The sequence below is a fragment of the Pocillopora verrucosa genome, chromosome 5 (assembly GCF_036669915.1).
Source record: "Pocillopora verrucosa isolate sample1 chromosome 5, ASM3666991v2, whole genome shotgun sequence".
NCBI lineage: Eukaryota > Metazoa > Cnidaria > Anthozoa > Scleractinia > Pocilloporidae > Pocillopora > Pocillopora verrucosa.
In genome coordinates, this window is record NC_089316.1 from 2,806,154 (window position 1) to 2,823,194 (window position 17,041).

Genomic DNA, 17,041 nt, shown 5'->3' on the forward strand with positions numbered 1-17,041 from the left:
TTAATGAAACATGCCCATTATCTCGTTCCCAGACTTGTTGCAATGACAGCCGGTCTGGGCCAATGATGGCTTTGAGAACGAGATCATGTTTAGTCATTTACCGGATAGCGAACTACAGTGAATCAGCAAATATTCATTTAGAAACACTCCCTGGAGCTTGGGAAAGGAAATGTTAAACTGAAACGAGTACGATTTGTTAGTAAGGCTTTTTTATTATTATTATTTCTCGTACTACTCGTGACAGCTTTTTGAGTGGTGAATTTGAAGGTCAAACTTATTATTAAAACGTCTACAAATTTGAATATCTCCTCCCCTCTAAACACGTCTTGGGATCCAATGTGCTTCAGCAAGATTTGATGAATATCTTGTGATATATCGTTTATATACATCCGTGCAGTCAAGGCAATTGGGCAATCAAATGTTTTCCTACTTGTCTGTTTACGAGATGATCAGTAATTGTAAAGCTTAAAAAATTGTATGATGATATTGTTTATGAATGCACTGACAGTTAAGGAACAAAGGTTCAGGAAGTATTATTGAAAGATATTAATGATTGTCGATCAACGCATTGAACGACCGACCGAACGACTGACTGATTTACTGACTTACCAAATAGTACTATATATGTAGTGGTACACGGTTATCGCTGATATTGCAGCACAGGCTATACGCTCACAGACTGCGAGAAATTCATCTGCAAAGAGCCAAGAAAAAGACAAATCGTGAGGCATCACAAGAAGTTGCTAATTCCTCTAAAAAACATTTTGTAGCTATTTCACAGCGCAAGTTGATTATGGTCTCAAGATAAATGTATCTGGTCTATCCACCGTGAATAATTGCACATATACATTCAACGTGTTTGAGAATGAATGGAAGCCTCATGAAGCACAATTACACTAGTTTACGTTTTTACAGAGTTAAGAAAGGTCTTGGAATGCTGCTCAGAGTCAGGGCGTGATGGCCTTTGTGTGCTGGTTTCTACCATTAAGCGATACCAAACTGAAAAAGAGTGTCAAAGCTTGATTATTCGCGACACAATGTTTACAAGCCGGAAGGAGGTTCTTGCGGGACAAGCGACCGAACCAGTGAACCATAACACGAAATAAACACGACAAAGAGAGTCAAATAAATTTTGTAAATCATAAAGACTACGACTTGCACCCGCCTGACGGGCAGTTTTTCAAGGCTTGGTAAGCCTTTGAAAAATATCTCACACGTAAAAAATCGTCGCAATTTCTCACCTGTGTTGTTACGGTTTTTTCTTGGGGCTGGAAATCCTTGTAAAATACCACAGTTTAATAGAGAATAATACATGGGCACGCGTAGATATGGAATTTCTCTTCGAGTGTTTATAATGGTAATTGAACAGAGTAGAGTGCAATTTGGGCTGAAATCATACGCGTGATTTCAAAATCGAACAAGCGCGCAGCGCGAGTTCGATTTGAAATCACAAGGATCTAGCTTCTTAGGTGCTCTCCAAACTTCCCACGTGCTCCATAACTCGATAATACACAGCTAAAAGCATTAACCAATTGTTTCATAACATAGCCGGTGGAATTGTGCATCAAATCCGACGCGAAAAACGGACAACAATATCAGAAGTGATTGTTCGCGGTAAGCCGAAATATTAACCAAATAGGAATTGGTTTTATTTCAAATTTTCTTTTGAAAGCTCAAGTTTTATTTTACTGCATTAAAAAAAATAATTCTTTATTTTTAAAAAAGAAATCACGCTCAAGAATGGCACTTTTATTTAACAATTATTTCCTGATTAAATACAAAATTCTCTTGACTACAAAAAAGAAAACGACTACAAAGAAGAAAACGTGCGTTTTTATTGGTTAATTTACAACACGCCACATTTTCAGTTTCTGTGAGAAAACGTACAGTTCGCACAAAATTTGAGCAAAGAGTCAAAATAAGTCAAAATGCTTCAAAAAGTACATCGATTACCGAAAATAGATCGTTGCAAAACGGTTTGAGTAAACACTGAAAACAGTATGACAGTAAATGTTAACAAGAGTGGCTAAAATTTGATCCAAATTTAGTGACGGCACTGATGCCGAGACTCCTTTTCCGTTATTTTTCTCTTTTTCTGCCTCATTTAAGAACTCTAGCCCAAGGAAAAAGGTGGCTTCGTTTTGGGACTGGTGGGCGGAGTTTCCGTTTGTATCCATTATTGTAGCGAAATATATTATTTTTCCCCGCGCTAACAATGGCCGCTCGCGCGAAAAAAAAAATTCTGGCCAAGCGATTTGCTCACGCTATCAGCGTGCACTATCAGGATTTTGAGCGCGCTTACGTATACTGAATTTGATGGCACGGCTCTGCTAGCTATGTTATAAAACGAGGTAGGCTATGCTGACCTTAAATCCGTCTGTAGGTTAGTTCTTCCTGACCCGCAAGTGTCATTCATATATCAAAGAAAGCAAATCCTCGGTTGAAGTTAAAACTACAAAAACAACTGGGCTGAGGGGTGGGTCTAACCCTAAGCAATTATTATTGCTGACCTTTCTTTTGGCTCTCTATGATATGTTATATACTTCTGTATTTCTACTACATAATGGCTTCTGAAGCCTTGTTAGAATACTATTCATTTGCGTTACGTTACAGTCACGTTGCGTAAGTTGTTGGCACGAGATGGCACCTTCATCGTTGGTTATACACTCATACTATTGCTTTTCAGCTCAATATGATATTTTTAAAAAAAGCGCCACTGAACAAACAAACGAACATTCAGTGGCTACATGCGCTGCTGGAGGCCACCATTCCTATAGTCGACTCAAGAGATCGGAATGGTCATCATAGCTTGTGTTGGAAAAGCCTGCAGTTGGATCGGTACTTGTCCACTTTCGATATGATGATACGGATAGTTAGACTAAAACAGAGAATAGAAACATCAAGTTGCATAAAGAGAAGAAGAAGGAAAAGGTGAAGTAGAAAGAACAGGAGAGAAATTGGATCAGAGGAAAGAAGGGAAGATGTGCTTGTAAAATGCTTGAAAGTTGCTTGCTGGACAACACAACGAAAACGTTGCTGAAAAAGTGCCAAAAATCCAAACAGTTGTTACCACCGTTCAGAATTGGATGGTTAGAGGCCGCCTTTTTTCGCGAGCAGCTCTTTAAAACCAAGTTTATTACTGCGCAGATCGAAAAATATAGCTTCCAATTAACGTTTGTATAAAAATACCAAGAAATTTAGGTGGCCACTTTTTAAACATTAGGTGGCAACTTTTTGAGCTTTTGTCAATTTTTTAGCTACTTTTTGGCGTTCAGAGAGCAACCTTCTAGCATTTTACGGGCACGATCGGGACAGGCTTAAAAGAAAGGAAGGTCAGAAAGATAGACAGGGAAGAAGAGGGAGGGAAATGAAGGGAAGGAGGAAAGACAGAAGGAGAAAGAGAAGGACATATAGACGAAGGAAGGGAGGATTGAAAGAGAAGGTGGAGGAGAAGAAGAATTGATGGAAGAAAGAAACGGAGGAGAGAGAAGGAGGGAGAAGTTTGGTAAGAAAAAAAGGGAATGGAGGGAAGAGGGATAGAAGAAGAGGTTGAAGAGAATAGAGGTAGAAATGAAGGAAGGGAGGTAAAGAAGGAGGTATGGGAGGAGGAAAAAAGGGAGGGAGGACTGGAGAGAGATGGAAAGGAAGGAGAGAGAAGGGAGAGGAAACAGGAGAGAGAAAAAGAGAGGGAGGAATAAAGAGAGAAAGAGTGGAAGGTGAGGTGGGGGAGGGGGGGAAAGACAGAGAAAGAGGCAATGGAGAAGGGAGGTAAGGTGAGACGTAGGTAGTCGAAGTAAGTCGTGCGAAAGCAAAGGATGATAAAGGGGAGATGAAGTGAGAGCCCTTACTTTTAGACTTCAGTACCCTATTCGATTAACCCTTTAACCCTTAAGACTGATTGATAACTATTTTCTCCTATCAGTATCATCCCTAAAACAAACATTGAGGTCATGAGAATAAAGGAAATGATCAGCAACTAAAGAGGCTCTTAATCGTTTAACAAATTCTCTTTGTCAATATCATAGGAAATGCATAGAGAATGTCACGGAGAAAATGTATTCTGATGTTAAGGTGTAAAAGGTTAATAACTCTTTTCTGAGTAGTGCAACATACCTGATTTTCCTGCGGCGACTGACGCCCAGTTTCACCGCTCCGAGCAGTTGCCACGGCGAGAATGATCTCACAGATGGTAAATATGACAATCAAGGCATGTATGGCTATCATGGTGTTTTCCTGGTCTTCAAACTTGATTTTTGCGTCTTTAGCCCAAAAGTAGCGAAAACTCTCTGTATTATCGTATTTGTAGTACTTGAAACCCAATAAAAATTTCAGAGCCCACGAATACGCTTCAAGTACCACCGCAGAAACCACAACAGAGGCAATACTAATTGAAGTGAGCCAATTTATCTGCAATCATTTTCTGAGCTTCAAATATAAACTTGGATGCTCTTTGCTAATGGAAAAATCTTTGGTCACAGAAAAATCAAAAGCGGAAGAAAGTCCAGTATAAAAAAAAATAAGAAAAAAAAATAAACAGAGAGAAAAAGGCCCAAATAAGAGAGAAAGAGTACCATTCTGCTGTGAAGTGTGCGATGCAAACAAAATATGCAAATAACTTGAAAAACGAGCCCCAAGACGAGCGGTTGCCGCGAAAATTTCCCCAGGGGACTTGCTTAGGTACGAGATTATTACACCCTCCTGATTTAATAATTTTTATTTGAAAATACATTTATCTAAACAACTCGGGTGCCTTTAAAGATTTCAAAACTTTTTTCTCATTGGAAGGAAGGAAAAACGTTTTTTTCGGCCTCTGAAGATGGAAAGTAACCTTACGTGCTGGAAATTTCCTTTCACGTTGGTGAATGACTGTTTTAAATGTCACGCAGAATAAAGTAAGATGTTATTTTCTCTTCGCATAAATAATCTAATAACATATACGTTCGTAATCATTCTCACCGGAATCGGGGAGCGTCTGGACATGATTGCCAGAATAAATCCCATAATGCCCGTTGGCAATACCTATCCAAGTAAGAAGCAAAATTTAGGTTTTTGAAATCAAGTAAAATGCCTGAAAAAGAGTCATAAAAATGCAGTTTTCAGGTAACACAAGACACCAAAGAATTATAATTCAGTGTACAAATGGCAACTCTGCATGTTAAGCTACTCTTGCTTATTTACTGTGTTCCTAATTGAACTCGGAATCGTTTGAGTGCCTGAACTGAACTCATCTTAACATTTCGTCTTGGTGCGAATGAATTAAATATCTTGTTTAAGACTATTGTCGTGCTTTATATAGTCAGACGATATCAGATCAAAGTCCAATTGGGTCGACCATGAGAGCGGAAGTCGATCATAAGGCGTTTGAAAACAATGGAAAGGTATTCTTTAAGTCTAGCAAGGGTTTCCATTGTTTAGAAGAAGTCCCATTCTCAAAAAAATTTGGCCTTCTAAACAGAAATACGAAAAAATGGCCCATTTGTAGTGCAATTCTTGGAACAGTCGACCGATTTTGTATGGTATCACGACCTATCCGCTTGTAAAATTAATTCCTCTGCGGCAATATAAACAATTCTACCTTACTTCTGTAGTCTCAACTTTGACTTTTCTTATAAGAACAGATTTCGCTTCCCTATCTTACTTTCGCAGCCGTAAAAATATTTGTATTCGCTTTATGAAAACCATACCTTGTAGCACTAATCGTTAGCTCTCTGATATTGAGCGCCATTATCAACCTACATTCCCTTATGAAAGGTAGCTGTGATGGTTGTGTGAAATTAAGTCGCAGTAGTCGGATTATTGAAACGAAGAGAAGCACCAGCAAAAAGAGTTTTATATCTTCGCCATGAACTTCGAATTTCTCATATCATAACTTATTATGATATGAGAAATTCATATGAAACACCCGTAGTTCGATGTCTTGGGCAAGTGTAGTTACCAGAGCTGCTATCCAGCATGGCATCAACAAATGGCTGAGGTATGTGTAACGTACTTTAAAATGATCCACGATGCCGAGTGCATAAAGGAAAATTGACATTACCAGCTGAATAATCGAAATGATTTTCAATTCTAGCCGACTCAACGCCATGTTTAGTGTAATACATTTCCGTGACGTTTAATCATAAGCTAAAACTGATTAGTGAAACATGAACAATATCTCGATCCCAGACTTGTCGCAACGATTGCAGGTCTGGGACAATGATGGCTTTGAGAACGAGATCATGTTTAGTCATTTAAATGCTTAGATATTTTAGAATTACCGACAGCGAGCTACAGTGAATCAGCAAATATTCATTTAGAAACACTCCCTTGAGCTTGGGAAAGAAAATGTTAAACCAAATCGAGTAAGATTTATAAGGCTTTTTTTAAATATTATCTCTTGCACTATGTGACAACTTTTTGAGCCCTCAATTTGAGGGTCAAACTAGTTATTACTTTGTCTCTCTATCTATTTTTCCTCGCAGCATCAAACAGTTAGGCAACGAGAATAACGGAATAATCTCAAATTATCTTTATTGTAAAAGAAATTCTCTTTGTTAGTACCATAGGAAATGTAAAGAGAACAGCATGGAGAATATGTATGATGATGATGGGGGTGTAAAGGGTATTATCTTCCCAAGATTCAACACGAGTAGTGATAAGAGATTGAGAAAGAGAAAGAGAAAGATCCGAAACGACGGAGGCGGATTGGGAAGGAGGGTGGGGCGTTAAAGTCGAAATCTGATGACAACATTTCTACATTCGTGGAGGTTGCTCGTTAATTATATTTTACGCTTTCTTCAAGCTTCCGGGTACATTTTGATCTTAAGATATCTAGCAAACATTTCGGCCACGAAAAGACATAAATTATTTTAATTAATCAATCAATCAATCAATCAACCAATGCATTTAACGTGGTCGGTATGCTCTAGTTTACAGGTACACCACGCAATAAGAAAAAAATAGCAAAAATGGAGAAAAAAACTTAAGCCTTTTGAAGGTGTATAAATTTAAAATAAGTTAAGATTAAAAACTAACTAATATAAAAATATAAAAATCCAAATACTACTTATATTATACTACTAAAACTATTTCTAATAACATTCTCGGTTTTTTGGTTTTAACAATTAATTTACTATCATGGCGTTAAAAAAGCAATGGATTACATCTGGTCGCCCTCTGTACAGCAGTGTATGGAACTGATACCATTTAAGCTGCCTCTTGATCTGAACTCGAGAACAACAGAGGGACACCATCCACTGCCACTTGACGATAGGCAACGCTTGCCTGCTGATTAGATATGATGAAAAATATTTTACATAAGGTAATAGTCACTATTCATCACGTGTTGGGGGGGGGGGGTAAGGGGTGGGTAGGGGTGGGAGAGTTTCGGAGGGATTACTTGGTTTTGAGGGGAAACGGAGGGGGGGGGGTTCAGTCGTCGCTAATAAAGTAGAACATACATGTTTATTGTTTCATGTAACTCCCAACTTGGGCTTTTCGGTTACAATGTCTAACTACAATATTTAAAATGCATGTAAGTTAAAAAGGAGAAGGAATAACAGGTAAATAATACATTTTATGGCTAGAATCAATTACAAAATACCCAAGAATATAATTTAAAAATTAAGTTATACTCAAGGGGACTGTATAAATTGATCTTTAATTTGGTGGTCGTAAAAATACTTCAGAGTTTTAGGGGGGAATGAGGTAAATTTAATTTTAAAATTTACAAAACCCTCCAGTCCCCAAAGTCTCCTTAGGTGACATACAATGACTGATTCCTAAAATCCTCTTAAAGTAATGCAGTTCTGAATTGAAAAATTTTGTATTTGCCAAACAAAGAAATTACAAAATTACGAAACCCTCTGGAGATCACATGGTTTTCAGGGAATAGAGAGGGATCACAGGTCGTTAACAGAGAATATAGGGAGGGAGGGGAAGTAGACTATTGACGGCAAATAAGGGGAGGTAGGGATCATGAAAAAATACTCCAGAGCCTTAGGGGGGAGTGAGAAGAAGATTATTATAAAAAATAAGAAACCCTCCAGTCCCCAAAGTCCCCCCAGGTGACAAATAATGATTGATCACTAAAATCCTCTCAAAGTAATGCAATTCTGAATTGAAAAAATTTCGCATTTGGCAAACAAATAAATTGCACTAGTATTTTAATGATCTTTCTAAAGATGACATCAAGGGTACGTAATGTTCCCTTATTTTCTCCTTCTAAAATAAATGCTGGCAAAGAACAGGATGCATTACTGAAGTTTGGGATGTCGTCCTTTCGGATGATAGACGTTCTCTTGTCGTTGTTATATCAAATTTATTAACTGCACAGGGTGTAACTTCACAAACCTGAGTATCCTGTGGCTCCTTAGCCATGGCCTTTGCGGTCCGAACACTTGCTATAGCAAGTATAATTTCGAGGATGGAACACATGATAATCAAGACATGTACAGCTATCATGGTTTTTTCCTCTTTCTGGAACTCGATTTCTACGTCTTTATCAACGAACCATCTAAATTCCTGGTCATTACCAGTTTGTGCTTTCCAGTATTTGAAGAACAATATGTTGTTCAGTGCCATCGCATAGGTATATATGGTTAGTACTGATAGAGCGGCACATGCAATGCTCACTGACCTCAGGCCGCTCATCTGCAACAATGAATGGCACGGGAAGCTAAGTTTTCAAGGCGTAAAATCACTTGTGTTTTAAATGTTAAGATTTTAGAGGTACAAAGTTCTCGGTCAAACGCCATAATATTCTTTAAAAGGCACACTCGGTGGGAACATTTTTAAGAAGAAGCAAAGAAAACAACAACAAAATTCAGTCAAACACACGTTACTTACTACATGGACCGACATTTAAGAGTATTGTGGTATTTTAATTCTCACCAAAGCAGAGGAGGGTCTGGATCTGTTCACGGCTAAAACCAATCCCATGATGCCGATGGGTATGACCTAAAAAAACATTAAATTGCTCGATTAATAGTCATAGAATGTATACGATTAATATCGGAGATGATTTCAATATGGTCACTTTTGAGAAGGTACTTACTTTTATATTTCAGCTGGTAAGTCCCTGAAGGACATCAATTCATTGACAAGAGCAAAGAAATGATAAAGCACATTTCGACTGAACGTCGTGAAATTGTAAATTAGTAATACCGTAGTTTCCGGCCGACACCTGTGGGTATTCTGTTAATTTTTCCACAAACAGTTGTTGATGCGGGTTATAGGAAAGTGCGTGTAATACGATAACTTTTAAGGCTTCCGGTATAGTTTTAAAACTTTAAGCAGGAAAAAACAGAGATGATAAGATCCACTATAGATGTTCTTCAAAACACTTGTGTGATAACTCATTTATTTCGCACAGATTGCTTATTATAATAAGGGCATGTTTACATGGAGGTGGGGAACCCCAGGTAGGTGAGGTAACCCGCCCAGGTCGACAAAATACTCGTGGAAGAAGCATGAGATATTTAAGGAGCAAAAATTCGTTTTTTACTTGTGTGCCTTTCCTAATATTGGGAAGGAAAGTGTTCAATTGCCAGCACGGCATAGATAGAACAGCTGGAGAGAAAACGAAACGAAAAGATGCAGAAGAAGTACTGTATATAATAATTTCTTTTTATCCTCAACCTTTGTGTTACTGTCAACTATGGCTTGCTAAAAATACATGAATGGGTTATATGACATTGATCTCTGAATACTTTAATGACAAACGTGATAACAGTTCAATCTTGGCTAAATTTAAGATGGTTAAGAAGTTAACAATTATAAGAACTTTTCACTAACATATGCTGCTGACAAAGGAGAAAATATATGCAATTCTGCATTTTTTGCTTTCTATCAAGCAATCATATGTTGGCTCCTTATCACGCTATGACACTTCCGTTTTGTCACATTCCAAAAAATAACTTGAGAAATACACTGTCACTCATCTTACACTGTTATATTTACCTATTACAGAAGGCCGGAAACAAAGATTTTGTTTTCAAGAAAATAAGATTTCTTGTCCAAGACACAAGGAAGTTTGACTGCAAAGCACAGATAAAAATGTGAGAAATTTTATTTTTTTCAGAGAACAAGGTAGTTCTACCCATGTATAAACAGAACAAATCCGGTTTAATAAATCAGACATGCAGCATGACTCCTTTTCTTCCATCTCCACTCAAAACAAGCAAACACACCTATAGAGGTTCCAGTCTGGTCTGCAAATGAAAAGGAGGAAAGTGATCACTGCAAAATTAAGCATTAGGGTTCTTATTTATAACATATTGATTATTGTATACTGATATCAAGAAATTAAGGTTGCAAGTAGCAGCCAGCAGACGGAGTTATAGTTTGAGTTTTATCAAGTCCATTACTTTGTTAAATTTAGAGTAACCTTGTCTTGAGAGAGGGAAATTGAGGAGCTGTAATATTCTTATCATCAATTAGGGACCACAAAGAAAAATTTATTATAGAGACTTTTGAAGGAGAGGGGTAAGACTTGTGACAAGCTGGCAGACATATAGATAAACTTTACTGCTAAATGGGTTACAATATAAAGTACTCAGTATTTGGATCAGCTATGGCTCAACTTAAACTTTGCTTTAGCTTCAAGTTTAATCCTTTGTGGTTTCCTTTCTCTGTGTTTCTTTTTCAAGTTATGTCACACAAAAGAACACAAAATGACAAGGAATGCTTTTGAATATTAAGAGGCTGGAATAAGCTAGAAACCAAAACTGAATTTTAAACAGTACAAAGTTAATTTGATCTTCCAATGTTATTTAATTTTAACCATTAATAGAATTTGCTATTTAAATTTATCCCCTCCATTTTTCTGGATATTGTGAGCAAAAACAAACAATTATCACAAAATGCGTGGTATACAATGGTTTGATTCACCAATGTGGCAAAGGCCTTTCACTGTCTATCCATAAAAAGGGAAATAATTTGTAAAATGTAAGACATTCTGCATCTTGAGTGTATACTTATTCATCCATGTGAAATTAAAGGTTACTTGAAATAAATGTGAAAGATTTATAGGATTTTCAGACCCCTGATAACAATTACTGATGTGCTGATTTGTTGTACTTAAAGGTTATGATTTTAGCGGAAATAGTGGGAGAAATTTCTGGACCTGGAATTTTGATGCAAATGTCTGTTTAAGTCAGTTTAAGTCAGTTAAAAACTCTCCTGTTTCAAGATTACATGATTGCCACACCAGAACCTTTTGTATTCTATATTGTGCACCATGTTATGATTACGGTTTCAATAATAAAAGGCGCTGACTCAAGAACTTTGCAAAATATCTCTACATACAAAGAAATAGATTGTGGTTATGTACTCCAAATAGCAGGTCGCATCAGTCTTCTGTAAGGAAGTAGCAGAAATTGCTATGGTGGTTTTGGTGGATGGAGAGAAACATCCACCAAAACCACTTTATTCTATGTGTTATGAGTTATGATAATCATTATGAACGTTTGGTCGGTCAGCAATTGTGCGCCATAAAAAATAATTAGCCAGAGCACTAACTGCTAATTAGTGGTATAAATCTTTTGTCTCCCTGAACATCTAACAGTGGCTTTAGATAAAATTTAAAAAATATATTTTTGATGGTTTTGGTCAAAGTTTTGGTGGATGTTCCCTAATGACATCCACCAAAACTACGTAACATCTGAGCACCTTCTAAATACGTGAAATATCTGCATAAAATTGCGTAAAATGTTTTATAATACTACAATCGAACAATACATTAATACTTACCATTTCTTGAGTAAAAAGTTTTGACGCAATTTCCCAAACAAATAATACACTTAGGTCATCGGGATAAGTCGGGATGTTGTCGTAGCTTCGTAATTTTCATTTAGTATAACAAGTCATGAGTTGTCCATCATTCCATCCCAGTCCCTCTCGACCAAGGTGGTTTTGGTGGATGGAATCTAATGCTGACCGCTAAAAACGTTCTAAAATCATCTTTCTCGAGAGCCATCCTGGACATACAGTCGTCTGTTTTACGGTAAATACATTCGCCGTTCGTCATTTTACAGTTTCCTTACAGTATTTTGAATTTTGTTTGGTAAAATCCGAAATTTTTTTTTAAGTGTCACGCTTAGATCTGTACGTACCTGTGTACAGCGAGGTCGGTGAAAGGACAACGTTCGAATTTTTTTTTTCACTTTCTAGAAGCACTTGAGGATTCTAAATAAAGATAAAATAATTTCTAATACAAATTGGTATTTTTCAAAGATAAATATGGAAAAATATCAGACTGCCGGAGGCTTAGTTATTCGAAGACCGTGTCCGGTAGTGTTCGAAGAAAATTTTGTAAGTGTCACGCTTGGATCTCTTCGTACTCTGTGTTCTGGGTCGGCGAAACGGACAACGTTCGAATTTTTTCACTTTCTAGAAGCGTTTGAGGATTTTAAATGAAGGCAGAATATTTTCCAAGGAAAATTGGTATGTTTTGAAAAGAAATATAGAAATATGAAGTTATTTGAGGACCGTGTCTGGTCGTGTCATTGAAAAGCTTTTTTAAGTGTCAAGCACTTGGATGGCTTTGGACTCTACACACAGGGTTGGCGAAAAACATCAACTTCGAAATTTTTGGCTGCCTGGAAGCGCTTGAGGATTGTAAATAAAGGTAGAACATTTTCGTATAAATAATTTGGAATTCGAAGAGAAATATGGAAAAATATCGGACTGCCGGACGTTTAATTATTCAAAGACTGTGTCCGGCCACCGGATGTTTAGTCACTTCATTGCGGGAACGTCAGCGACACTGACAGTTTGCGTTACAATTTTTATTTGCTGCTTTGCATGGACAACAACCTCGACCACTCTTTCGAGCGTAAGCTCCTCTCCACGGGCAGGAAACTTCATGATCAAATGACACTTGGTCCTATTTAACAAGGATGACAAATTTCAACGAAAAAAAATTGATGTATGAATGAAAACGTGGTGGATCAACATTTTCACCTTCCTCGGAATATACTTGCAAGGATTTTCGTGTTCCTCTTTGTCAAAAACCGATCCATAAGCGTTTCCTGCCTCGGAGTCTACTAAATCAATGGATTCATCTGGTTCCATATACCAAACAGAATTTGACAAGCTCACCAAACTAATCAGAGAATACAGAGAAGCTATTTTGAGACAGCGTGACGAGGTAAAAATAACTGACCAATCAGAGGCGCTATTTAAACAAAAGTGGTGGTTCAAAACCTTTCAAGGCCTTTAACGTTTCAGAAAATGCCTCACATTGAATCCAAAAATACTCTCATCGACAGATTTTTTTTCGAAAACTTCTGTCTAAAAATACAAACTTACGTCGTTCTTAAAAGAGAAATTCGAGGTTCGTCTGGCAATGTAATCATTTGCATTTCTGATCGACTCTTGTGTAAAACATCTTGCGCATTGTTTATTTTGTTGACTGTGCGGCAAGACTGAGAGATGTCCTAAAATAACTTTAGAATGATGCAGACTGTGTTATCGAAGTACTGCGTTATATTTCTCAATTTTCGAACTTATTCGATCGCTCAACAAATAAAAACAACAACAGTTGAATGTTCCCAGGTCACAGACGACCGATTCGCTTTTGAAGAGCGAACTTTGTATTCTACGTTTCCAATGTCATCATATTCTGACTCAGTTTGAGGATGCAGTTGTATTCTTATCGAAAGAATTACAGACAAGATATTTTCAGGTGGAAGGCTATGAATCCTGATGGTTTCAGACTATCCAGTGAAATGTGATTCTACGTAATACAGTTCACCCGACATCTGCAGTATGGGGGATTTGAACAGGATTTTACTTTAAGCTTCGAAGAAAATCCTGTCCAAAATAACGAAATTAGAACACCGTAACGACCAGATACTTATTTCAAACTGCAAGATTGAATATCTTTGCATGTTTTCTTGATCTAAACCCTCTGCTAGAAAATGTAAATTTAGACAGTACTTTGTATTTGCACTCTTTTGAGAAAATGTAATGTACAGTACTTACAAGAAGGGCAATCCAAATTGGCATCAATATGAGACTGGCATACATGAAGCGAACTTCAAAATGGTCTACCATTCCGAGAACGAAGAGGATACCTGCAATTACAAGCTGAGCGATCGAGATAATTATAAGGTCTCGTTTGTTGGAGGCCATTTCGCAAGATTCCTTGGCAAACTCAAAGGAACAATAGAGAAGGTCGTGAGGCGGACTACAATTTATACGCCTGATGACGTCAATAGCCCTACGAATTTGCGTGCTCCGTATGACCTCACAGACATTCTGTGGGTTTGAGGCCGCGTGACGTCAGTTATGTGATATGCTAGTTGTCTTACATTTTTTGTAATTTGCAACGGTCGATCTCGGCAAGACGCAAGTGATCCCGAGAAATGTTTCATAAATACCACAACTAGTAACATTTCATCCCAAAAATCCGCTTAATGACAGTTATATAAATAAAGTTCAGTTACTTTCGTTTTCCTGTGTTGTCTTGGGTGACTTTGTGGGGTTTAGGGACGGTTATTCCCCACTTTGCACTTGTGCCCCTCCAAAGGCAAAGGAAAAACACAAGGTGTGCAACCTCCAGGATCGTCTGGGCCGGCTTCGAGCACGTTAAAAGTCGATAAACGTGTAAAAACCAAGCCAAAAATCAGTGCGATTGCCCGCCTCTAACCACCTCGAAAGCCTGCTCGATTTCCGACCTTCGCTCATGGCTCGACCGTCGACACATGATATGGACCGAGTCTATGTCAAAAGATACCATGACCTCGTTATCATATACTTTCTCGTGACTGATGGTTGACACGGAGTGCGTAGAATTAATACCTGAGTAGTCTGACTTGCCTGGCAAGGTGGGGTAGTTACGAAAACGAAGACCTAAGACCCCCCTACGAAAACGAAGACCCCCTATGAAAACGAAGACCCCCCTACGAATACGAAGACTCATTACGAAAACGAAGACCCCTACGAAAACGAAGACCCATTACGAAAACGAAGACTCCCTACGAAAACGAAGACCCCCTATATATACCACCACATGCATGTCATGTCTCTCCTACTAAATCTCGTTTTAGCTTTAAAGCAGTCCCATTGAAGGCTCCATGGGGCTCTACTGTTGAAATATTCCGTATAATATAAATTACAGACGTGCCAAATTCAGAATTAAAGATTTCCGTTAGGATCTTCGTTTTCGTAGTGTGCCTCATGAACATAATCTTTGTCCACAAAGATAATACCAGCCTCTTTTGAACTTGTTTAAGTAATATGTCTTTGTTTTCGTGATGGGTCTTCGTTTTCGTGATGGGTCATCGTTTTCGTGGGGGGTCTTCGTTTTCGTAATGGGACTTCGTTTTCGGTTCGTAGGGGGTCTTAGGTCTTCGTTTTCGGGGACTTCGTTTTTAACTCGTGAGTTGTAGATACGATGTGGGGAATGGCACTCGCTCGCTCGCTCGATTGGTCGATTCCTGTAAACTTTTTTTTCATTTTAGTCTTTTGAGTGCATTTGATAGTTTTTGGCGAGCAGTAAACAAACGAAATGGCGACCTTTGTTGCTAAAAATAGTGGTGGGGTGAAAAAGAAGCCAATGATAATCTTAAAAGAGTTTTTTTTTTCGTTTTAGTTTCAACAAGCGGCGCCAGCGACTGGCAGGCATGCAAGGATTCACACTTAAATAACAGAACAACCCTCGTTTTTCATAAAATTGTAATTTACAATCCTTGGACTTGAAGACAATTCGAAGATTTATTGAAAATATCACTTACTACGAAGCGCTCGGAGTTCACAGATGTTCAAAAGCTTTTTCTGTTATGGCGTGAGATTGAGGACAAAATCATTCATTACGTTTCGTATCCTGTGTTTTTCTTGTCTGAAGCAACGAAAGATGCCGGCGACTGACGAAATTACAAGTTAACACGAAAATCAAATAACACCTAAACAAACAATTTTAGCTACTAATTTGCAGTGAATTTTTAAAGCGCAATTTTCTTTTAAGTTTCAAGACAATTTTAAGATTCAAAATACATATTACGTACTAAAATGCGAAAGATATACACCACAAAATTGACAAATAGGCCTGAAATGAAATTCTATCTTGTTATTGATTACACGTTGCTTAGCACGTGACTAAAATCTACCCAGGCGGAGATCCAAAATGACGGTGGCAGTCTTGGCTATGTTATATCACTCAAAACTCGTTCCCGTTTGTCTCATTTGATAAAGAAGGAATCGTTAATGTTTTCATTAAGACAGTATTGCCTTGATTTTCTAATATTTACAATGATAGACAGTATATTTCCCTTTTCACCCACATTTACTTCCAACCTTTTCTTTTGAACCAGAAACAAAAATGATGTACGTTTAAAACACGACATCATCCACCCTTGTCAAATGCAATAGCATGATCATTTCAATTGTAATGCCTTCTTATCCCAAAGTTACTTTATTTCTTTGCTACATTAGCGAACACTGAACTACTGCTCGTACTCTAGATGTGACAATCAACCACAAAATTCCCTAAACCAGATAACTTTAAACATAATCCAAAAAATCATATGTCAATTCACGAGTTTGCTCACAGAGCACTTTGATCGTAACTACCGTCAAGGGGGACAGGATATTGGCTAGGTATGCCGAAAAATCGTAAGCAAAGGTGTTAATACATAATGCAATTGGTCTTAACGGTGTGTTGGGCTTGTGTATCTTAGGTAAGCCGTAGATCCCAGGTGGCTCTTTGTGCCTAGGTTTGATCTTCTTGTAGATAGTTTCTGATAGATTTCCATTTCGTTTCGCGTTTTTTCATGACACGTGATGGCCCCAAAATTTGCAGGGTGACACGTGACTGAACCCAAATTATCTGCGTGACGCGGGACCGGTCATTACAACATGATGCGTGATTTGCTATTTTACAAGCGCTTGACACGTGATTTACAAGACTAACTAATTGGATTTCCGTGATAAGTGAATACTCTCTGACACAGAAGGATACCAATCATTTAAAGTAAATAGAGTCTTAACAAGAATTAATAAACCGTCGCAGCCGTGACACTGTTTTCTGGTCTTTTCCGTCCTTTGCTGACCTTTGACT

The 17,041-nt window shown here is 37.9% G+C and overlaps 2 protein-coding genes across 2 annotated transcripts; both read right to left on the minus strand.

The window, feature by feature from the left end:
* Positions 1-2,705: 2,705 nt before the first annotated feature.
* LOC131768616 (uncharacterized) lies at positions 2,706-6,085 on the minus strand. The gene is made up of 4 exons (XM_059084341.2): positions 5,936-6,085; positions 4,957-5,019; positions 4,114-4,407; positions 2,706-2,878 (listed from the first exon to the last, which is right to left on the minus strand). Exons 1-4 carry the CDS (start codon positions 6,083-6,085, stop codon positions 2,783-2,785), a joined length of 603 nt encoding a protein of 200 aa, XP_058940324.2. The 3' UTR covers positions 2,706-2,782.
* Positions 6,086-6,585: 500 nt separating this feature from the next.
* LOC131768580 (uncharacterized) lies at positions 6,586-14,151 on the minus strand. The gene is made up of 4 exons (XM_066167474.1): positions 13,966-14,151; positions 8,872-8,937; positions 8,332-8,631; positions 6,586-7,266 (listed from the first exon to the last, which is right to left on the minus strand). The coding sequence occupies exons 1-4, from the start codon at positions 14,113-14,115 to the stop codon at positions 7,186-7,188; spliced, it is 597 nt and encodes a 198-aa protein (XP_066023571.1). The 5' UTR covers positions 14,116-14,151; the 3' UTR covers positions 6,586-7,185.
* Positions 14,152-17,041: the final 2,890 nt, after the last annotated feature.